Source organism: Chrysemys picta, chromosome 3 (assembly GCF_011386835.1).
Source record: "Chrysemys picta bellii isolate R12L10 chromosome 3, ASM1138683v2, whole genome shotgun sequence".
In the NCBI taxonomy this organism is placed as follows: Eukaryota; Metazoa; Chordata; order Testudines; family Emydidae; genus Chrysemys; species Chrysemys picta.
This window is the reverse complement of record NC_088793.1, coordinates 159,865,809-159,889,942: the sequence shown is the minus strand read 5'-3', so window position 1 is coordinate 159,889,942 and position 24,134 is coordinate 159,865,809. Positions and strand designations below refer to the sequence as shown.

At 41.9% G+C, this 24,134-nt stretch overlaps 1 protein-coding gene across 4 annotated transcripts in view; it reads left to right on the top strand.

The window, feature by feature from the left end:
• Nucleotides 1–24,134, top strand: part of MIA3 (MIA SH3 domain ER export factor 3) — a 37,824-nt gene that overhangs the window by 8,087 nt on the left and 5,603 nt on the right. For 3 of the 4 annotated variants that reach the window (XM_042848597.2, XM_024111847.3, XM_024111857.3), the window contains exons 3-18: nt 944–1,033; nt 1,996–4,960; nt 5,987–6,277; nt 8,906–9,039; nt 11,547–11,678; nt 12,983–13,004; nt 14,343–14,431; nt 14,674–14,751; nt 14,838–14,948; nt 16,190–16,261; nt 18,537–18,641; nt 19,741–19,863; nt 19,976–20,093; nt 21,008–21,063; nt 21,153–21,243; nt 21,351–21,489. In XM_042848597.2, coding sequence (XP_042704531.2) covers nt 944–1,033; nt 1,996–4,960; nt 5,987–6,277; nt 8,906–9,039; nt 11,547–11,678; nt 12,983–13,004; nt 14,343–14,431; nt 14,674–14,751; nt 14,838–14,948; nt 16,190–16,261; nt 18,537–18,641; nt 19,741–19,863; nt 19,976–20,093; nt 21,008–21,063; nt 21,153–21,243; nt 21,351–21,489 — 4,616 coding nt within the window. Of the gene's footprint in view, nt 1–943; nt 1,034–1,995; nt 4,961–5,986; nt 6,278–8,905; nt 9,040–9,849; nt 10,070–11,546; nt 11,679–12,982; nt 13,005–14,342; nt 14,432–14,673; nt 14,752–14,837; nt 14,949–16,189; nt 16,262–18,536; nt 18,642–19,740; nt 19,864–19,975; nt 20,094–21,007; nt 21,064–21,152; nt 21,244–21,350; nt 21,490–24,134 lie in introns of those variants that run through there. The other variant, XM_042848598.2, reaches the window with a different exon arrangement.

The window sequence follows — 24,134 nt, the reverse complement described above, 5'->3', positions numbered from 1 at the left end:
CTGTTTGCATTTGATCACCACATCACCTTACTCTTTACTGACCACCTGCAGCTATTGCTCACCTGGAAACAGTAGCTACTGAAGAACAAGTGTGTTTGCAAAGAGGGTCACATTTTACACACTGATACTAAGGTAGATAATATTAGTGTGATAAAAGGCTACTGTTCAGCAATTTACAATAACTCAGGTGCAATTTTGTGTTTTCTAAAAGCTGGCTTTAAGAAATCTTTTCAAAATGTGAGGGGAGAAGTATAAAGTTATGGAGGAGGTTGGTTGTCTGCTTTAAAAATGTGACATTTTTGCAGGCCTTATCACAAAAAGATATTTTTGTTAATTGTGCACAAGAAAGGGATCGGAGCATTTGTGAAGTCAGTGAGAGTGTGCTATGAGCCATGACTCCTGGGTTTCATTCCAAACTCTTCCCATAACTTGCTATGTGGCCCTATGCCTTAGTTGGCCCTGTCTTTGAAAGGGGAGTAGAAATACTTCCCTACTTCACAAAGGTGTTGTGAGGCTTAATTAATGTTTAGAACAGGGCTCAGCAACCTTTGGCACTCGGCTCGCCAGGGTAAGCTTCTCACAGCCCCCATTGGCCTGGAGCAGCGAACCGTGGCCAATGGGAGCCGCGATCAGCCGAACCTGCGGATACGGCAAGTGGCCTGACCCACCAGGGGGCTTACCCTGGCGAGCTGCGTGCCAAAGGTTGCCGATCCCTGGTTTAGAATCTCAAATTAAACATTCAACTGTAATGTATTACTGTTCCGTTTCACCAATTTATTGTGGTAACAACCTGTATATCTAGAAATATTTAGATTTAATATCTAACTTCATGTATTCTTAACTACTAATTGTAATTTTTAAAGTCACTTTTTTTCTAATGTGGCTTTACAAGCTTCTTTACATTGAAACTTTTCTTTTTGTTTTGTTGGTTTTTTTCTGGCAGGTTGGCAGTGAATTTGGATATTTTCCAAAGGATTTACTTGAAATAAATTATATTTATAATACCAGTGATGAGCTAGAACTACCAACAGATGTAAGTTTTGATTGTGACTTTTTTGACTGGCTTTATTACACTTAGGGCTCATTCCTGAACTGTGAGTGAAATCAGTGAGAGAGAGAACTGGGACCTTAATAACCCTAGGAGGAAAAAACTGTAATTACTTTTCAGTCAGTGAACTAATATTGTGTGTATATAGGTCTGTATCCACCATAATTTGAACACTGGACTTGTCTTAAATGAACATTCTTTCTTCTGACAAAAAGTGACTAAATAACTATACATAGAATGGTCTCAGAATCCCCGAAGAAATGTTACTGGCTGGGTTGTATGGAGGCTGTTTCATACAAACTCTGAATGAATAGGTTTGTTTCCCAGAACTTCTGGAACTTAGAGAAAAACTTTGAAACTGTGTAAGCCTCTTTGTTTGCTTAACTCTATTAGCATATAGGTTATCAGTCTGATTTGGCAACTCTTATTCACATGGGTAACGCCATTGTAATTACTGGAAATACATATGTGAGTAAGGTTGCAGGATCAGACTGAATTTTGGCCCATGTGTATCGTGTAAGTACAAACATTTAGTTTGTATCACTATTTATTTATGATGGCACCCACTATATGCTAACCACTTGATAAAGAAGAACTTGTCCTTGCCATTTTACTGACAATAGCTCCAATTTCAAAGATGCACATGATAGATTATTTAAAATATACCCAACTCTGCCATCGACGCCCTATCTGTTCATGACTGCTTAGGATTTAGCCCACTGCTTGGAATCCTAAGGTCCTTACTTGGTTGTTCTACTCAGTCCTTACTCAAGAAAACTCCCATTGAGTCAATGGAAGTTTTGATTACAGACTTCAAGATTTAGTCGCCAGTTAATGGAAAAGTGTAGACATGTGTAATGGTAAAGAAAATTGTTTGAACCTTTTACATTGGTGTAATAGAAAAAACTCTCTGACAACTGACAATGCTTTTTTCCCCTTTGCTCCAGGAAACTGATTTTGTTTGTTTTGATGGAGGAAAAGATAATTTTGATAACTATAATGTGGATGAGCTTTTAAAATCTTCGGAAGAAACTGCGGTGAACAGGGGCAAAGCTGAACTGAATGCTCCAGGGACAGAAGTTGTTGAAGAAACCAAAGAGGAGGAGCAGACAGAAGGGTCCAATACTGTAAAGCTCCTTGATGTTTCTGAGACTGATGTTCTTGAGCCAGGTCCAGAAGAAAACAAGAAAGTCTTCACCAAAACAGAAGAAAAAGTCAGTTTTCTTTCTGAAAATACTGAGAATGTACAGGGACTCTTCAAATCTGAGAGGGATGACCTCAACATGTATAGCCATGAAAAAAAGTCTCAGGGAGACCAAATTGCACATCCTCACTCAGAAGGAATGCTACAAGAAAAATTAAAAGTGCTAGAAAGTGAAAATGCCAAAAAGTCTAATAATCCTCAGGGTACAGCCAAAGAATCAGATAAGGAGAGTGAAGAGATTGATGCCTATACACTTTTAAACAGAGAACTATCTATGGACTTGAAAACAAAATTTGGCTCAACTGCAGATGCCCTTGTGTCTGATGATGAGATGACTAGCCTTGTGACATCACTGGAGGATGATTTTAATGAAGATTTGAATACTGATTCTCATGACACAGAGTGGTTAGAAGATCTTAAGGAACAATCTGAAGAAATTCCTTTGCTGTCATTTACAAAAGAAGAAACTCCAGTGGACTCAGAAGCTGGTAAATATGCTGACCATGAGTCAGAAAAGAATAAACCCTATGAAACCATTGAGGATGCTGCAGAGTTAATTACCCAAAGAAATAATGAGAAAAAAGACTATCCGGGTTTATTAACAACTGTAGAGGACACTATCTTTCCAACTCGCAGAGGGGGTGCAAGAACAAATGATGATACAGATGTGGGCAAGTCTGATTCAATGGAAGAAAAAGAGGAAGAAGATGAGGTGATCCCAGTTAGTAAGGAGGATAAAACAGCAGCAACAGTTCAGCTTGAAGATCTAACAGAAGAAGACCTTCTCAAAAAGGAAAAACATGTTGTAGATGGCCAAGATCCAAAGGAAAAAACAAATAAAACTAAACAGTATGAGGAAGAGTTCATGGATGATAAGACAGAATCATTTACTGAAGAACTGCAAAGCACATCTGTGCATGATCCTAGCGCTATTCCTAGCCTGGAGTCTAAATTATCCATTGAAGAAAAGCAAGAAGCTTTAAAACCACCTGTAGGCAACATCAAAGATGATCCAGAAGGAATTACTCTTCATAAAATATTGAAAGATAAAGAAAAGGCAGAGGAGGAGATTTTGGAGGACAGCTTGGAAAATGATACAAAACCCAAAACATTATGGAAGAAAATAAAGGGAAAAAAAGCATCTGGGGACCAGCAATCCATCAATTTTCTACCAGAACCACTGGAGGAGCGAAAAAGTGCATCCCAAAGTGACCTGGGGGATATTGACCTCTTAGAAGGCAAAAGAGAGCATGAAACATCTGCTACAGAGAAACAAGATATTCAACAAAATGGAGAGGATTTTGAACAAACAAGGGTGCCTGAGAATGAGAATCAAACAAATGTTGCTGTTAAGGAAGAAACTGAAATACTAAGGGGAAAAAAGGAAGAAAACCTGAACAATCAGCATACAAGTAAAGCAGCTGTTGAGCAATCTAAGCAACAAGAAAACAAGACCAGGTATTCAGAGGAAGATGCAGAACAAGAGCTTTCCAGAAACACAGGCAAGAAGACACTAGAAAAAAGTATTGGTGAAATAGCAACTGAAGAAATATCCACAGACACTACACAGGATGTTGAGATAGAGAGGCTGACCCAACAAGACACTGCTCATAGTGAGGATGAAAATAAAGACAAAGCTCTTGGAACCGATATAGTTGGAGAAAAAACAGTAAAACCAGAATTTCTGTCTGAAGAGTTGGAAGCTGAAGAAGATGATGACCTCCTAAGTCAAGCGGAGGAAGAACTATTAGACGATGACAATGCTGCGAGTGCAAAATTGTCAAAAGAGAGGCTTGCAAATAGACAGGGTAATAAATTAGATGGAGAAAGTACAAACCCAGAATTGGAAATACCAGATGGAGCTATTTCAGGAACTGCTAATCCTGTTTATGAAATCGATGAATCAGGAGAGGAAGCAAACACAACATTTAAGCATGCCAGAAAGAACAGCATGCAAGATTTGAGTGAGACCAAGAATGAAGAGGAGGATATACAATTCAGTGGAGCTAAACTGAATGAGATGGAAGAAGACGAGGAGTCTCCAGAAACAGAAGAAAGATTAGTAGCACCTGAAGTGGAAGAAGAGGATGAAAGGACTTTGCCAAATGACAAGTCCCTTGAAACAGTGGACAGCAAAAATGACTTTAATCAAACAGAAGATCCTCTCTTAGAGGATCTTGTGCAGAAAGACCTGAAAGATATTCAGAACGTAATAGAGCAGACAGGGCCTGCTGATACTTCTGTAACCACAAATGAAGCTGTGGAGCCAGGATACAGAGAGGCTGTGAAGCAGCTCACTATAATAAAAGAATTTCTTGATGAAAAGCGAGTGGCACGTTTACAAAAATATCTTGGGCCCGAGCACATTGTCAGGGTAGAAGCCATGTTTCACAACATGAAGTTGAAGCTGGATCTTGCGCAAAAGGGTAATCGTGATTATGAGGATATTGAACAAGCTTTGGACCAGATCCTTACATTTTCAGAATCTAGGATAATGGAAATTGTGGAACATGTTTTAGATGCAAGGCAAGCAGAAAATAAAGAAGAGGTGGTGAAAGAAATCGATTTGTGGGATGAAGAAGCTGCACTGATGGATGATGTTCAGGAATTAATATATTCGTTAAGGCACAAATACTCATCTGTTAGTGAGAGTGAACCTCTTGTGTCCGTTCCAGAACATGAGGAGGATTATAGCATGCCTGGTACAGGTAGGATCTTAAGTTTGACAATTGCTCAGAGGAAGTTGAGAGTTGTTTTTGCTTGCCTATGGAGGAAAAAAAACCCTAAAACAAACATATAACCCTACTCCGAGTAGAGTTTTTATAGCATAATTGGGTGGGGCGGGGCGGGGCGGGAGGAGGAAAGAAACCCAGACTCCATTTGGGACTTCACTATTACTAATCAATTTTTATGTGGAAGGGCTCAGATATTGTGCTGATGGTTGGCCGTATAAACCCTGAGAGAGAGATGACGGCTATTGAGCCGCAACCATCTGCTTCATTCTGATGAACAGGCCTCCTGCATATGAGACTGAAGTGATTGGATGTGTCAGGAAAGACCCATCCACACAGGGCCTCGTTTTGAAAAAAAAAAATTACAGGCATGCAGTGAAATTTTTAGAAATACGTAGTAGGTGCTGAACTTCCACAGCAGCTGCCTTTAACTGTGCCTTTATCTGATATGTGTAATGATTTTATATTAAACTTAGGCACTGAAAAAATATCTAGATAAGAATCCCATCACCACAATATATCATCAAAACACAGTGAATGAGTGGAGGAAATACTGAGCATGCCAACCTTGGCAAGGAAGATGAGCCATAGGCTTCATGAAGTCCACCAGAGACTTGCTGATGCCTGCCTGATTAGTCAGATAATAGTGATGGGGACAAAGATGAAGTACAAAACCCTAGTATAAATAGGGCACTTTTAACAGAAGCAAATAGTTAGCCATTTATTTTCTGATACATTCTTGTTACTGAGATTCAGTAAAACTTCCATCTGGTCAGTGTTTTTACCTTGCATAATTTCCATGCAAATATTTAATTGTGTGTCACTGAAATTTGCCTAAAAATATGCTGGAACAAAAAAATAGCCATCTGGAAGAATATATTTACTGGAGGATATCGGTAAGGCTTTGTCAATCACAGTCTTTGAATAACTTTCACTCAATACAGCTGCCAGTGAGAAAGACAAGCCAACTATGCCACATCTATGCTTTTCTCTCTACTATAGATACTGTAAAAGAAACTGAATATGATAGCCATCTTGTGGGAAGCCCAAGTTCAGCTGAAGAAATTGGTCAGAAGTTCCCACAAGTTGAAGATGAGAGGCCAGTACAGCATACTGAAGAGGAGGAGGAGGCTCTTAAACTGAGGGAGCCTGAGCCAGATATGAATATTGTGGAAGAGGTGGGGCTCTTGGATAAAAAGGAAACCCAGGAAATCCTTGATACTGAGAAGGGATTGTCACTGGCGGATACGTCCCTTGGGCCAATTCAAAGTAACAGAGAAGATTTGGCTGCAGGTAATTTTCTTGATGTTTTAAAACATTTTTAAGAGGAGTATGGTTGAATTGACATTAATATGCTATGCCTGGCAAATCCTGCCTAAATCTTTCAATGATTCTGATAATTGCAATTCAGCTCCTGTTAAAGTCAGTGGAAAGAGTCTTCTGCTGTGTTTGTGCACTACAAAAATAGCACAAATGCAGTTTCTAATATTAATACTCAGACTGATGTGCCGAACCTGATGGACAATCTAACTTTCTATCTTTGGTACCTATATGGCTCCCATTACCATGTATTTGAGAGTACCTCCCAATCTTTAATGTATTTATCCTCACAACACTGGCGGGAGCTCGAGGGCCATATTAAAATGTCTGGAGGGCCGGATGTGACCCCTGGGCCATAGTTTGCCCACCCCTGCACTAGACCATCCTTTCTTCTCACTTTACTATTACACATGATTGAGAGAAAGTGATTCACATTAATCTCCAGTTACCCAGTATAAAACTTCTATGATATATCAACACACTATACGAATTTCAAATTTAAAATAGTCACAAGCTAACAAAAAAAGAGGCAATGGGAACAATATGACTCAGAGGGTTGGTAGCTGGTTGTTTTAAAAAAAATGTATACAGCGCTGTAAAAATCTACCCAGTCCTGCATACAATAAGATTTTCACTTTAGGGAATGGAGCCTGTCCTTTTCTGAATTCAGCCCAGGCTCACAGGACCGTCTGATGACTGTTTGGCATATGTGAAATGTGGTGGCAACTATTCAATTCCCAGTGGACAAAATGTCCACATTCACAAGCCTGTTGTTTGCAGTCTCAGTGGAGAGGCTAAGGCTTGAATAGGCCTGGAGCTGTCCTTTTACTCCTACAAGTGAGTCCAGGTTAGAACTGAGTCACAATGGCTGAGCATTGTAGAGTAAATTGCAATAGTACGATCGGTGCCTTTATCTTATTTGTGGCTAGACAGAGGACTTCAGTCTGCTGGGCCAGAAATTTCAGAGAACTATCTACAATGACTCAAGAGATCTGTATCTTGAGTGGTAATGGCTAATTTAGACCCCCTCACTTTGTATGTATTATTGGGATTATGTGTTTTCCAGTACTTTTCCAGTTTTCAAGTACTTTGCACTTATCAGTATTGAATTTCATTTTTTGTAAAAACAAAAAAATTTCATCATTTTTTTTTTTTTGTTGCCCAGTCACCCCGTTCTGTGAGATCGCTTTGTAACTCTTTGCATTCCGCTTTGGTCTTAACTATGTTCAGTGATTTTTGTATCATCTGCAAATTTTGCTACCTCATGTTCACTCCCTTGTCCAGATCATTTCTGAATATGTTGAACAGCACAGTCCTAGTGCAGATTTCTGGGGAACCCCACTATTTACCTCTCTCCATTGTGAAATCTGACCATTGATTCCTACCCTTTGTTTCCTATCCTTTAACCAGTTACTGATGATCCATGAGAGGACCTTTCCTCTTATCTCATGACTGCTTATTTTGCTTAGGGCCTAATGATATATATGATGTAATGACAGTAAGAGTAAAAAATCATGTTAGGTATTTTAGTTAAAGATCAGCCAGAGATATGTTAAAGAGAAAAATGTAAAAATATAAATGCTTATGCTTTAGGGCATAAACTAACCTCTTATTTAAAGGGGTTAGGAAAAGATTGTGCTAATGGCCTGCTGATTCCACAGTTGTCTGCTATATGGGTTTCTTGCACCTTCCTCTGAAGCCTCTGGTACTGGACTAGATGTACCAGATTGCTAGTCTGAAAATTCGCATATTTCTATGAGATGGGTCAGAATAGTTAAGTTTGGATCCAGAGTGAAAGGTCCTAAAACTAAAGCAGATTCAGGCCAGACTCATCTAAATTTAGTATATTAACATTGCCTTCTAAGAACACTAAATCCCTCGGAATCCTGCTTTTTCACCTACAGAAGTATCACCATTTTCTGAAAGAACGTAGCAGAGATTCCTCCTCAATTCTCTTCCATGTAAAATTAAATTAAAAATCATTTATTTGCTTGTAAGCAAAGTAAGCTTAAAAATGAGTATATACAGTAGTAGGGTTGGCAGCAAGTCCTGCCTGAGATCACCAACCCTGAGCCTCTGTTTACACCAGGGGTTGGCAACGTTTGGCACGCGGCTCCCCAGGGTAAGCACCCTGGCGGGCCGGGCCAGTTTTTTTTACCTGCTGACGCGACAGGTTCGGCCGATCGCGGCCCCCGCTGGCCGCGGTTCGCCGTCCCGGGCCAATGGGGGCGGCAAGAAGCGGTGCGGGCGAGCAATGTGCTGGATGTGAGTATATATGCATGATAGCTTAATTTTAGAGTGGTCAAACATCACTTTCAAGTGCTATTAGTAGGAATTCTGGGTAATGGTGGAGAAAAGAGATGCATGTGCAAATTCTGCCACAGCAACAATTCCATGGTGAAGCATTGTTAGATCAGAAGTCTATGAGCCAGGTACTTCTGAGGTACAATCCTTGGTCTCACAACCACGTGAACACTAATTTTAAAAAACTTCCATATTGTAGACAGGGCCTAGGAATAAATACTAAGGTGTACTGTAGGTAGTTCTGTAGGTTTACTTAAAATATTTCTGAAATTAACGTTTTTCCTCCTTTTAACTAAGGTATAGTTACTACTGCGGATGATACTGTGAAGATTGAAAGTCCTCACTTAGAAGCAGATCCTGCTGTACCGCATATAACTCTCAATGATGTGGCTGTTTTAGCTAAAGAAAACATGCGACCATTCACAGATATTGTAAGTACAGTATGGCATGTACTTTTTAAAATTTATTTAATTTTATGTTGATTTTTTTTTAAATTGAGCATTCATAGTTGGCCTACTGAGGCATCTCCAAAACAATTTTGTGAAACACTGTATGAAAAATGTATAAAATGAAAATTGGGTTGTTTGCAAAGAAAGCTGTTTAGGGAGCGGGGGGTCTATAGACTGGCTTCAGAAAAACAGATACCTGCGGCATTAAAATGACCCAAACCAAACTGAAAATTGTTTATAAAGATGATTCTATTGTAGGAATACATGAAATTAAATTCGGTGTGAGAGTTCTGAGGGCTCCTATAAACAGAGAAGTTGCACCACTTTAGCTTGAATGGATTGAAAACTGTCTGTGTTTAGCTTGGATTTGTATATCTACAGGCACAAGCTAAACTTGGCATGTGCCCCCACGCAAGTTGTACCGGGTAATTAAAATGATATAAAATCATCCCCCTTAGTGCTCGGTGCCCGCTGGTGGTAGCCGGGGACAGCGGGACAGGTCAGCCCGGTCGAAGGGCTGGCTGGGGCTCTCTCGCACCTGTGTAGGCTAGGCAGGGGGAGCGGACTGTGATTGCAGACACGCCCGGCAGCTCAGGACACGGAGCCGTCTCTCCTCCGGCGCAGCCTCTGACGGGCCCGGGCCCCGGCTGGGGAACTGCGGCCCCAGGCCCGGCTGCGCGCGGAGCACAAGGGATCGCGGCTCGCGCACGGCCCCGCCCCGCCCGGGGGGGGCGTAGATTCGGAGCCGCTTCCGGGTTCCCGCGCCTCCCCTGCCGGCGCCGGCCGATGACGCGAGAGGCCGGCGCCGGGGTCACCGTGAGGTGACGTGTTGTTGTAGGCGAGCGAAGGAGGCGAAGTTCGCTCAGCGCCGCCAACTGCCGCCCCCCTCCCCATGGAGCCCGCGGCCCCCTCCAGCCCGCCCGGGGCAGCCGCCACCGCCGCGGGCCCCGCCGCGCTCCTGCTGGGGCCCCTGTCCCGCGGATACGCCGCCCTCACGGGCCGGCTGCTGCAGGTGGGAGCCCTTCCCCTTCCCCGGGCGGCTCGCGTGGATTCCCCTGAGCGCGAGCCGGGGCCCGACCTCCCCCTCCCCCTTTGCACGGCGCCTCCCAGGGGGGGGCGGGGGCCGCCGGGGTAGCGAGCGCTGTGAGCTTGGGCCGTAGTCACCGCTACACCCGCCGGCCTGTTCCCCTCCCCCTTCCCGTCATAACGCACTGACGCGGCGGGGCAGCGAGCCGGCACGGAAGCCGGGCCTGGGGCGGGGTGGGGCACGGAGTGGGGCTGGCCCCTCCTCGCGTGGAGGTGGTGGGTCCGTTGTCGCTGGGGGGTGGGAAGGAGAAGATGGCTGGGTATTGAGAGCTAGGCCTCGGGTGCGTTGGGGGAGCAAGAGTCTTCGTTTCCTCAATGTTCAGTAATTTCCCAGCCAGGGAATAAATTCTCTTGCGATTACTTGTTCTTTCCATTTTACTGCGGTTTATGTTATCACCGTTAGCTACATATAGCCCGTTATAATGCTGTCATGGATTTCCGCTTTCTGTTAGGTCACTCCCATTCTCCCAGTATTTCACAAATTACTTTTACCTAAAGCTTGCAGGTATGAGAAACAAAGTAGGAAAATTGGTAGAGGTTTTTGTCGCTGTAACATTAGATGGACTATTTTGGGGTGTATTGTCTTTTGTTTGGGCTTGTGGGTTGGTGGTATGATTTTTTTGCACATAAGTGCGTTGTATATTCAAAAAGACTGTTGAAACAAGACAGATCTCTGGATGAGCTGGATCTTTGGCCTTTAACATTTAATTTTTCAAAGGTTATGGAAGATTGCATGTTTTAGTTGTGTGGCTAAAAAGAGGACTCAGTGGCTAAATGTGTTAAAATAAAATTGTCTTATCCAACCTAACTTTTATATCAGAGATGGGAAGAGACCATTTGGCAAGGATGAAGCTAGGGGAGTGAGAAAATGTTCAGACTATCAAGCTTGTATTTTCGTATGGGTTCAGTATTGTGCTAATGATGGGAAATGTAAAAAGGAATGACTTCATGTGCTGAAGAGCTAATTGATTAGTTATCTATAACTATAAATGTGATCCACTTGGCCTTGTTTTTAAAAAGAAGTTGGTGGCTTCTAGGGAGTGTTGGTTGGTTAAATTGTATAGAAGCCCCTAACTTCCAGGTTCTTCAGATATTCAAACATTTTTTTTCAAGTAGAAATGTGATCGGATTGTTTGCATCTGTGTTGCCAAACCCAACCATCAAGCTTCTTCATGGCTCCACAGATGCTTCTTTAGGCTAATTACATTTCCTTGGCATGTTCTAGCACTGAGCTCTTTGCAGGCCATTTGAGACAGTTATGACTACCCTAGAAGGTTTTGGATAGTCCTCTCTGGTTTTATGACTAGAAGATGGAGTTTTGCTTCTTTTGCTCTTTCTGTGTATTTTATTAAAAGGTCTTTAAAAAAAAAAATTGTTTATGGTTGTCCACCCTGTTGTTTTAGTTGGTTGCCACACTGCCTGAGGACATTCGGCCTGGGCCTGACTTTCATGGACTTCCATGGGAGCCCATCATTATCACTGCCTTGGTGGGAATTGCTACTCTAGGTATACTGTTCTGGAGAACCTGCCTTTCAGTGAGTACACTTTAAGTTTATGAGCGTACTGATGTTTAGTACTTTGTGATGTTGGGCCCTTATGGCTGAATACTTGTAATGCTACAAGTATCAAAGCAATATTTTTCTTACCTTTCCCATTTAGATAATTAACATTAATTTAGTGTTTAACAGTTTCTTTTAAAACTGAAACCAATATTCTTTAATTTGTGGAGTGAGTCTATCAAACTATCACAGTGAAAATTTCAGTAACAGTCAATATATAGTTCCAAGATTGCAGGAAGTTGTTATGGAAACCTTAGAATGCTGAGAAAGAGTAAAATTGCCTATAGAAATTGTGCCTCCTAAGTGCCTGATCCAATCCCCAACCAACTACATAACAAGCATTTGACCACTCAGCTGACCATTTTCAGTTCCCTGGTAGGAGATCTAGTCTTCATTGCAGCTGCAGAGCCCCTCCATAACCCACTTCTTGCCCACTCCACACAGAATGTTTCACATTTCCCTTTTCCACAAACAAATGCCTGGGCAATGTATTTATCCCAGACCAGCCTTCAAATGTACTTCCTTTTCCAGTGTCATCCATTTGGGAATTAGCATTTAAAGTTAGATTGCTAAAGTGACAATTTATTTTGCGACCTTTAAATTAAGTGAGAATAAACACTTTAAATTCTATACATATGACTACGCCTCTTACTGTGTAAAGTAGAATAATATGGAAAACAAACATGTTTTGGGACAGCATTGATTTTTTTCATCACTCTAGCTTTGTTGCTTAATGCACTGATTCTGGATCTCACACAAAGTCGTCTTAATTTTTAAGGGCATAAGAAGGAGAGTTTTATGTCTTTTTTTTTTTTAGTAGTAGTTGCTTGGAAAATAGTAATTTCTGTACAAATGTAGTTCATTTTAACTAGTTGATTGCAGCTAGGTTTGTGTGCTCCCTCCCCCCCCCCCCACACACACATCTGCAAATTTGGGATGATCGTTTGATGTACAGTTGGTTAATTTTTTATTAATTTATTCTAATTTGGGTTATTTGTGCCCTCCTAATGGTTGAATAAACAGTCCTTTACCCAGGCTCTGAAATAGGGCATTAGCCTAGAAGCTTTTCTTAGCTAAGCTTGTTTATTCAATGTTACTTGACACTTTAATTGACAGAGATAGATATGTAGATCTTTCAATATGCTAATTCAGGCCACATACACTTAAGGCTAACAATCTCCCTCTCACAGTTGTTTTCCCCCCTTTGGGGAGGGATTCATAGAAGCCTTTGAATAACTCTTTTTGTGACCAGTTCCTTTTATTCTTGTTTTCTCCTGTAGGTAAAGAGTAGAATGTATCAAGGTAAGATGCTTTATGCTTTTCAGTGTTCTTAGTGTCGTTTAAACACTTTGAACACATGTTATGAGGACTAAGTATTAGTCTTCTTTTCCTTTTCAAGAGAACACATAGCTAAGATCTTTGTATATGCTAAGGGAAGCCAGCATGAGCCATGTGTGCCGTGCTGTGGCAGTGCTTATCTTTTAATATTAAGGTGCCGCATGGATTGGCTGCCTGGATTAAGATGAAACATTGGATACTAGGGCTTCTGATTGCTACAGCTCACACCTCCAAGTTAAGGATAAAGGCAGCAGCCACGAGCAACAATTCAAATACCACCCTCAGTAGGGCGGAGGTTGGCTGTCAAAACCCCATGTGTAGTGGGGAGGAGAGGGGCAGCAGTTGCACTGCAGTTTATGGGTTACTGGAGCAATAACTGGTGCCCCATGCCATGGAGGGGTAGGATGCATAACTTCCTTGCAGAAATTGTCACGGAGGAAGCTGGAGGTTTTGAAAACTGGAAACGGGAGAATTGGCGCTTATGACACCTAGGGAGATGTGGGAGGCAATTTGGGACTTGGATAAGCATACTAGCTGGATGTTTCTGCGAAAAAGATTAGGTTTCAGTGTCAATATTATTTTGATGTTAAAGATGATAATTTTAGCAAGCTATTTAGATGGAGGAGCAAGTTCACACCTCTCCAGGCTATTGCTTCATCAGAGAAATACTCCCTATGAGAACTAAACACAGCTCCATCAAGCTCATCAGCACCGCTCTCCAGTTTAGGATCTGCTCATGTTCTCAGTGTTTCCTTCACAGCCATGAGAGGTAGAAACCTTGGCCTAGATTCTCTGCTGCACAGATTTTACGTTTGGTGCAGTAGAGAGAGCCAGCTATCAGGGAGCCATTTGCAGCTCCCTGGGTCTCAGGGCAGATCTGTGCCCCCACCTCAACCCCCACATAAGCTAGAGCTGTCTGAGGTTGCAGTGGTTCCCAAGGAAACATGCGCTGTCTGGGCATAAGCAGAATGTGTCCCTCTCTGACCAGGCTTCCTGTGCTCTGTGAGGAAGGATGTACAGGAGCCAGGTACACCAGCTCTGCACCAACTGAAGTTTCCCCATGGCAGGGGAATTCTTAACTCTGTGTCCAGTTGCTTTCCAACCCTTTTATGTAAATGAAAGCTTAAGTTCTATAGCACAGTTGTGCAGGAAGGAGTGAGTGCTATGGAAAGGCGGCATGCACAAGACCCTGCTTTGTGATATAGTCCTCACTTGAAAACAGTCTACAAAGTGGTGATAGCTGCTTTGAGTTTTCTCTCAGGACGTGGAGTACAATTATTAGATTTATTCTTTTTCCCTTAGTGACTGAAAAGCAACTTGCTGAAAAGATTAAAAATCTCCTACAAGAAAAAACAGAAATCTTAGAGAAGATGTCAGAATATGACCAAAAGGTATTGCACTATTTGCCTACTTCATGCCTCTTAATTTTCTGTTATTGGTTTACTGTACAGTGAATAAACAGCTAATGCCTTAGCATTATTTCTGTACCCTACATGGCATATTGTCTTCTGTCATGTTTCTCTGTTTGGCATTTGGGACACAGTTTGTAAATAACATGCAGAAAACTTGTATTGTATTACTATTTGTTGTTTGTACCTCCTGTGTTATAATCTTATTCTTTCTGTGCACCTAGATTAAGGAAGCCAAGGAATCTGTGAAGGTGGCCCAGAAACAGAACACTAGTCTCTCAGATGAAGCTGCAGGACTTAAGGTAAAGAGCAGCTCATGCTTTCTATGATGTGCCTGAAAATATACAAATACTGTTCTTTAGTTGGTTGGGAATTGTTTCTATTACAGGACGTTATCAAGGGGCTTGAAGAAACAAACCATCTCCTAGATGACAGATTGAGAAATTTGCACACAATGCTAGAAACAGAGAGACAGCAGAATGTGAAGAAAGAGGACAAAGTAAGATCTCAATAATGGCTGGTGGTGCCTAATGGGGTTTAGCTCGGGGTCGCTGTGCCTGAATTGTCTAGGTGAGGAGGGCTGAGTGAACTAGTTCAGAAAAAGAACTGAGGTAAACCTTCTCCCAAAATTCAAAGTAGAGTTTTGTCTGACTTTTTATTCACGTGATTCTGCACTTTCTTGTCTCAACCAAAAGTAGAAACACTGAAATCCAAAGAGAGGGATTGCTTTCTGGGATTTCCTGGCAATATTGGTTTCAGACTATGTTCCAATAGTTATCCTAACTGATCTGAAATTTCATCACCTCCCTAGGAACCTCAATTTTGTTCCGAGGATGAAGTTTTCTAAGGTCTCCCTTGCCCTTATCCAAGTCTTTCCATGTTGATCCTCCTAACACAAAGGATATGTCTCCATGCCTGGGGAGACAAACGTGCCCTAGCTCTGGTCTTGGGGTTGCCAGGGCTGGCATTACACTTGCTCGGGCCAAAGCCCGAGCCCCACCACCTGGGGCTTCAGGCTTGGCTTTGCCTCCCCACCCCCCGGGGCGATCGGGCTTAGGCTTCAGTCCTCCCCCCCCCCCCCCAACTCCACCCCCCCGGGAGTCATGTAGTAATTTTTGTTGTCAGAAGGAGGTTGCAGTGCAATGAAGTTTGAGAACCCCTGAACTAGCATATTCAAAGCAGCAGCCTGGATGTTGCAGCATGAGCTACCCACCTGAGTACGGACCGTAGGCATATGGTGGGCATGTATTCAGCAGCAAGCCTGTTTCTCAATATCCGCATCGCTATTTTTAGCGTGCTAGTTTGAGCAGAGCTAGTGTGTGTCTGTGTGTCCTGGGAGGCATGGCACCAGCTGCAATGTAGACATACCCAAAGATGACTAAACTCAGATTTCATTGAGTTTCAGTGTTACGTTTTTCATTTGGTCAAAGTTGTTGCTAGGTGGCAGCAGCAAACTGCACCTTTCACTTCAGGCTGGAGAAACTGATCCTGAAACACTATTAGTCTAGAAAGCAAGGGTCGTAGCTTGGAACCCAAGCTGATACTTTTTTTTAATTCCCCTGCCCCTGGTGTGGCAACGTCTTGTGCTCCAGTTAGTCTGAGGGCTGGCTCTGAAAATCTAGTTTGGTTGGAGTTTCAGGTATGTTCAAATACCTCGAAAATATATTCTTTAATGGTAACTGAAATTAAATTTCAATTGTGAAGCTAAAATGGAGTCGCCTTTAATTCTTTCTTATGCAGATATTTGAAATGCAGAAGTCTTTGGAGAAACTCCAAGAAGTTATCATGCTGCATTCTGTAGAGCTTTCGGAGGTAAAGCACTTTCTAGATCTTCCTTCAGAGTCATTCACAGAAGCTGGTTTTTGTACCAGCTATCTTCATGTATTAAGATTGTGACCTTAAGCACTCCTGTATTCACACCTTACCTAAATTCCCTCTAAGCTGCGCAGCTGCCTAATAAGCACTGCACAGATGCTCAGGGCTGTGGTGGGGAGAGATGCCCCTCCTCAAGCCCTGGACCTGCTGCGACCGGGGGAGAGGCGCCTCTCCCTCCCAGCCCAGGTGCTACTGCTGGGGGAGAGAGCTGTGGGGGAATCCTCTCTCCCCACCGTAGCCCCCAGGAGCCCCCCTGCACCTAAGCCCCTCATCTCCAGACCCACCCCAGAGCCTACACCCCCAGCCGGAGCCATCACCCCCCCACATCCCAACCCTCTGCCCCAGCCCTGAGCCCCCTCCCACAATCTGAACCCCTCTGCACCACCCTGCCAAAATAATTTTGTTATGTGCACCAATATGGAGATGATGTGTCACACATCACCTCCATATTGGTGCATATATCAAAATTCATCCCCCACATGGGTGGGAAAGATTAGAGGGAACACTGCATCTTACACATTGTTTTAATAATCTTTGTACAAAATATGCTTTCTGAAGTATCATTTTCAAATCTAGTAACTCACTGATGGTTAATGTTCTGGTGTGATGTATGTACACAGTGGTTATTAAGAGTTATGGATATATACTGGAATTACGATTAAAGTGTGTTTAAACTAGGCCAGTCGGGGAGAGATAGTAAACAAGTCAACCTCAGACAAAGAAATGTGTATTTGATATTCTGACCAGTCCAGTCTTCAGGTAAAGACAATGAAGGTCCATTTTTACATATTAAGTAAACATAGCTATTAAGCTAACAAGTGGGGAAGAAAGAGCATGGAGCTTCCTTTACCACCAGACTCCATGTCACCTTTCTCACAGCTTGAATAAACTTTACTTTGAAGAGTAACCCTCAGAAGAATTCATTTCAAAGTTTTTCTGGGGTATAAAGGTGAGGGTTAAACCACAAGTGATAAACAATTAAATCAACTGATTTATAATACAGTAACATTGTATACAAAGTGCATAGACTGAGGTCTTTTCTAGATGCTAATGACACACTGATGGGTGATAGAATTGTGAAATATATATATATTAACACTATATGAGGAAATATGGATACTTGATATTTTAAAGACTGTGGCAAAACAGGGAGAAACAGGTTCCCTTTACTAGACCAGAGAGAAGGCAGCTATTTACCTGTCTTCTGTGTAAATTAAGCATAGTGGAAAACAAAACAGTAGATGCCTAATTTACATGCAGGGGGATGGGAAGCTCACAGGAAGGAAAGAACTGCATGAGGTTACCGTTCCTCTTCAAACAAAGTAATTGAACTTTGGAAGATAAGTAAGGAGAGAAGCCATTTTTGGCATCTATCACTAGACAGACGTAAGGGAACACAGCTCTTGCAAGCTGAGAAAAAGGAGTCCTTGGAGGAGGCGGGTGTTTGACATCTCTGGGAACTAAATATAGGTGAGAAACTTGCTTAGGCAAAGACTGTACCTTGCTAGATTTAAACTTTAGACTTTTAGATGCATGTGTTCACTTTTGTTTTACTTGTAACCCTTTCTAACTTTATTCTTTTACATGGCATCACTTAAACTATGTTCTAATGCTAATAAATGTGTTTTATTCTTACTATAAACCAACTCAGTGCTGTGTTTAAATGGAAGGGTGTATTTATCCCAGTTAAGTGTGGTGTGCTTTGTGTCTTTAGAGGAACAAACAAACCTTTATTATTTCTCTGAACTATCCAGGAAGTTACTGGACATTACAGAGCAAATGGTTTGGGGAAAATTCAGGATATTGAGTGTGTTGGTGTCACCTTGCTGGTTATTTAAAAAAAAAAAGGGTGGGTGGGTGGGTAGAAGCCAGAGTGGGACCGTAGACAGGCTCCTGGGGTCAGAGCTGCTGAACCAGGGCTGTCTACCACATGGACACTTCAAACTGAATGCTTGTAGTTTGGTTGTAAGCATCCCAGGTTGGGAAGTACAACAGCAAAGCATTGTGAGGCACCCAGGGTTGCAGGGCAAGCAGTGACACGACCCCTCACCAGTCTCGATTGCACCCTCAGACCATCACAATACCTGATAGCAAACCTTAACCTACCAAATTTTTTGGAGGGGGGTGTGTGGGTGGGTTGCTTTTAACATATTTTTTTATATACTATAATCCGTAACATACAATTCTTAAATGACATGTTGAAATTTTTTAGGTTCAAATAGTCCTCAATGAAGCTAAACTAAGTGAAGAAAAGGTGAAGTCTGAGCTTCGTCATGTACAGGAAGAGAATGCTAGACTCAAAAAGAGAAAGGAGCAAGTAAGCATCACTAGTCTTTTGACATTACCTCTGTTTCTTCCTTGAATTCTGTAATATTTTACACTGTGCACTAGGTCTGTTGGAAAACTGAGGATTTTGTTTAAAAAAAAAAAATTGTCCCACAATTATTTCTCCTGCAATTAATTCTTGTTGTCAAATACTAGAATAAATAAACCTATGGGATTTTTAAGGAGGTTTCCACAGCACATGCAGATCTTAAACGGTTGCTTTTCAAGTATTTATACACTGATACACCAAGCCTTTCCACACTTTGTGGTCTTAGCACATTCCTTCCTATCATCCTAATACTAGTATCTTATGTTGATTGGATCATCCTGGCATGAGTCAGAGGTATGATAAAACTCAAGTCCACTATTTCAGAGTTAGCCCTGATTGACAGATGTCTTACAAAGCTTTGCAGGCAGGGTGATTCCCATTTGTATGTTGTGAAAGCTTCACCAGTTCCAGTGAGCCAACTGCTAACCCTTCTATGAAATTGTTGCTATGTTGATGTGATGGCCGGTGTCTGATCAGAAGCAATATTTCAGACGCTAATGTTACCACTTACAGACAGGGCCGAGTGAAGCCATTGTGAAGAATTGCTACTCTTGCTAGATATTGGAATGCAAGAGGCCATTCTGAAGCTGTCTTTTCCTTGATACTGAAACATGACCCATTTTGTACAGTGATCCATCTTTGTAGCAAAAGCTACCTCTTGTGTTGTGTGTCTGTCTTCTGCCCCTCTTTAGATTGATTACTATGTTAGGGGTGTGGCTGGAATGCTGGTAACCTTCAGTTAATTTCTACTATTTAGAAGCAAATGAGCACTTTGACTCTAATGTTGAATATTAGATGTGTGAAGAAAACTAAAATTCGTAGAACTATGTAACAATACAAGTTGAAGAAAATTTTCTAGCACCTGGATTTTCAAGTAGTCCGAGGATGATCTATCCTCTCAAGTTAAATGTCAAGTTAATTTAAGCACACACTCTCCATAGTCACTGGTGATCAGTTACCATTTCAAAGTTGGCAATACACTCTACATACATAGTACTTAAAAAATAAAGCCAAAAATCATGCTGACTTGTTGCTTTTTTAGCTGCTACAAGAAGCAGAAGGCTGGAGTGAGAGACACACTGAGCTCAGTGAACAGATCAAACTGTATCAGAAGTCTCAGAAGGACATAGAAGAAGCACTCGCCTACAAGGAAAATGAAATCGAAGTATGTTCTTGCTAAAGAGCAACCATCTTAAATATTCCATATGTTAAATGGCTGAACTACTCTGCAAAAGTAGAGTGGCTTCTATTTATTGTTCGTTTGATTTCTTCATTAGGTTTTGACTAACTGCATTATGCAGCTAAAGCAATTTGATGCAGATTCTGAGGCCAAGAAGGATGGAGAAGGAAATGGATGGGACACAGGAGACGATCTGGCCAATGGAGAACTGCCAGGTATAGAGATCTTAAATAATGGCTGGCTTGTGCATGCAGCAATTAAACATATATAGATGATGAGGTAGTGCTCTCAAATCATATCAGGGGAGAGGTACAGAATATGTTTAGGTAATAGATAATCTGTTATGAGCATCTGTTTTATGTTCTGCTTTGAGATTAAATCTCTCTCCTAATTTCAGGACTAAAATGGTCACTGGTCAAAGTATAGGATTTGTTATAATCACTAAGAGGAGTTGCCTGAGTGAGGGGCGTGTTTAAAGGCTAGTGTAGCAAGACAAGCAATTAATAACTTTCAGAAAACTTAAGATCTCAGCTTTGCAATAGTATGCTGCATTTATTTCTAATGTGAGTAATTCAAGATAGTAGACCTTTTAAAAAAAAAATCAAGATGTTAATTGAAATGAGTTATTTTAATCTGTTCACTTCCAACTGTTTAGCAGCTGAGATCTTGCAACTTCAATTTAGAGATTTAGACTGAGATTGTTCAAAGCAGCATTGGGGATTTGGATGCCCCACTGGCTTCCAAATCCCCAGTGTGTCATTGAAATCTTAACCTTGGCACCCTATGCAATTTGGAGGCTGGAATACCAGGTTTTCAGGTGCTAGGGGGAAAAAAAAAACTGTCCACAAGAACAGCTACCAAATTCATGTTAGAACTAAAGGGTGTTGGGGGTGAGGGGAATTGTAATCAGAACTCACTCTTTGGATCAGTAAAATGTCTTTAAGGACTAATAACTTGTCCCAAATGATGGTCCTGGAACAGTGATATGAGAGATTTAAAGTCTTGATTCTGTTCTTGTTTCAGTATTAAAATATTTGTCAGATAATTTTTTTTAAAACTCTGTATTTTCTAAACAATATTCGAGAGAAGAGACTACAAAGCAAGTAGTTGTTTTCCTTTTCTCTTCTAGATAACCGGAGTGAGAAGATGAAGAATCAGATTAAGCAGATGATGGATGTCTCAAGGGTATACCCCATTATGTTGTTTAACAAATAGAATTAAAAGTTATGTGGGAACTATTTAAGTTTATAAAATACTCGTTTCCCTCTTTACAGGTAAAAACAACATTATCTATAGTTGAAGAAGATAGAGATCTTTTGCAATCCAAACTGAGTGATGAAATAGCAGCAAGGCATGAGCTAGAAGGTGAGCTCTGCAAAAGAGCCACTTAGTGTGAAATACTCTGTGTGATTTATAAACTTGCTTGATAGCAGTTCCAGTCACTGCCTTATGGGCCTCTTTGTCTCCTGCAGAGCAAATAAAAAAGCTGGAACATGATTCCTGTTCACTACAGACAGCCAAAGCTCGATTTGAAAATGAATGTAAAACTCTGCAACAGAAGGTGGAAATTCTCAATGAGCTTTATCAGCAGAAGGAGATGGCGCTTCAAAAGTAAGCTTTGTTTCCGTTCCTAAAGGTGGAGTAGTTACTCTTTCCCATCTGCCTATATAAGATGCACCATCTAACTGTTCCTTCTCTGTTCTATCCTCACTTTGAGTTGCTTGGTTACATTTTTATATACAAAACTCTCATGGAGTGGTGATAGACACTGCTTAGATAAGGTTGAAGCTAGCTTCTGGTTGTAAGCCCAGTATATGACCACAGCTTCCCCAGAAACTTGACTTTCTTGAAATTTTCACATATCTGCTCCTAGAGTAGAAGCTTTTGGGGGGGAAGTTTTGCCGAAAACTTTTGATTTACCTTATGTCTAAACAGTTTATCTTACAAACTCCTTATTTGTGATGGTGTTCTTACTGAGAAGTTCCTTTTTAGTATCTTGCAGAGAGAATAGTAAATACATTTCTGTTCAGTAATCAGGGGATCAGTTTTTCCACTAACCTTTTTCAGCATTGCATTTTGCCTTTTGCATCTATTTTTGCAGTTCTAGGGAGAAAGTTAAGATGGGTAGGCAATGTCTGGTAGAGTGAGTGGTGAAGGATTAGACCAGGTCTACACTATAAACGTACATCAGCGTTACTACGTCACCGAGGGATGTGAAAAATCCACACTCCTGAGCAACACAGTTATTCCAACCTAGCCCCCCAGTGTAGACAGTGGTTTGTCAATGGAAGGGCTTCTCTCATTGACATAGCTTCCACTTCTTGCAGAGATGGATTAACTACTACAAAAGGAGAAGCTCTCCTGTCAGTGTAGTAGCGTCTTCGTTGAAGTGCTACAGTGTAGATATGCCCTCAAGCAGCACTGGGAAGTTAGTTAGATCCCTTAACTGTTCATTCCCCATTTGTTAATGTTTGGATTTTTTTTAAGTTGCAGAAATGTTGTTAAAAGTACAAACCTGCTTCTTTGGTAGGGGGACATGAGCTGGACTCTGAGCCACACTTTCAGCTAAAGAGCAAATGTGACTAAGAATAACCCGGTTCTGGAAGAGACAAATGTTTAAAACTCTGTTTATGTGGAAGAAAATCAGTAAGGGATGGAAGCTTAAGGTACTATAAGGCTGTCACAAACAGGACATAGTACCAAAGAAATTGCCTTACCTGATTGGAGTAGATGGACTCTGGTCCAGAGTCCTGTAACTGACAATGGCCAACATCAGTTCTTTCAGAGGAGGGTGTAGGAAACCCTGCAGGAGGCAGTTATGGGACAACTTGCCCTCAAGGAAAGTTTCCTTCTAGCCCCCAGTAGTTCAAGGTTGGCTCGTGCCTTGAAGCATGAGGATTCAGATCCTTTCCAAAACTGATTTTTTAAAATGAATTTACTGTTAACTAGGGATAATCCTCTCATCCATTTAATACTCTCTTTGCAAAACTGATCTGAATGAAACACTTTCAGTGGACAATGCTCATCCTCTGGGAAGTCTTTCCAAATATAGCTAATAAGTAAGGCAAAGATTTTATCGTGGTTATTTTTAGTAAAAGTCATGACCGCAATAACCAAAAATTCACGGAAGCCTGTGAACTGTCCCTTATTAAAAATAACTATGACAAAATGGGGAGGGAGGAGGGTCCAGCCCCCACTGCTGCTGGGGGCTCCAAGGTACCCCCACCTATGGTGGCTCAGAGCATAGGGTCCCCTCCCCCACCAGCAGCAGCTTGGAGCTGTGGGATCTGCCTGTGATAGCTAGGAGCTGCAGGAAGTTGCCCATGCTGGCTGGGAGCCGTGCGGTCCTCCTGCTGCTGCTGGGGGCGGCATCCCTCCTGGGGAATGTGTGGGGGGGAGGCCTGCTGGTTGACGGCTCCAGTCCCGCTGCCCCGGGGCTGAAGTGAAAATGTCACGAGGTCTCGGGAAGTCACTGATTCTGTGATTTCCATGACCTCTGTGATAACATCTTAGCCTTACTAATAAGGAAATCACCCACCCGAAAGCAGCTGCTAGTAGTAATTAGGTTTAGAGTTACTATCAGTTTAAATGCTAATGCTTCTTTTTTGAGAGAGTTACTTTTAGAGTTGCCTGTAACTTGGATACTTCAGACTGGTTGCAAAGGAGTCAGAAGAAGGCGAGTGGGAACTAAACACAAGGTGAACAAGCGGCACTGGTAATTGGTCACATAATAATAGTAATTGGCAGGGAGACTTTTTACCAGAGGCTTCAGTTCCCTTCAATAACTGTTGCAGAGAGGATGTTTTCTCTCTGCTCTGTTCCCAGACCCCCCAAATCCCTGTTTACTTGTACTTACACACCTTCTTGAGCCATTTGGATGTCAAGTGTAGAATCTGTCCATCTCCTTATCAGTGTCTTTCTATAGAGTTGAATTCACATCTGTCATCTGCACAGCTCTAGATAGGGAAAACTCTCCCACAAACAGAGAAATTGGGAGTTGTAGAGCTGAGCTACCTACTAGTAACAGACCTCTGAGGCTCTCTCACTCCTGGTCAGCTCTACACCTGAGATTTTGGGTTCTCAGGATATAGATTTGGTTTGCTTGTCTGGCTCAGAAGGCTGTGAATATTCTGGGTCCTGAACATTTTTCTCCTCTTTTGTACACGTTTCTCTAGTGCAGTGGTGGGCAACTGTCAGGTTAATCCACTGGCAGGCCGCCAGGCACTTTGTTTACATTTGCACAGCCGCCCGCAGCT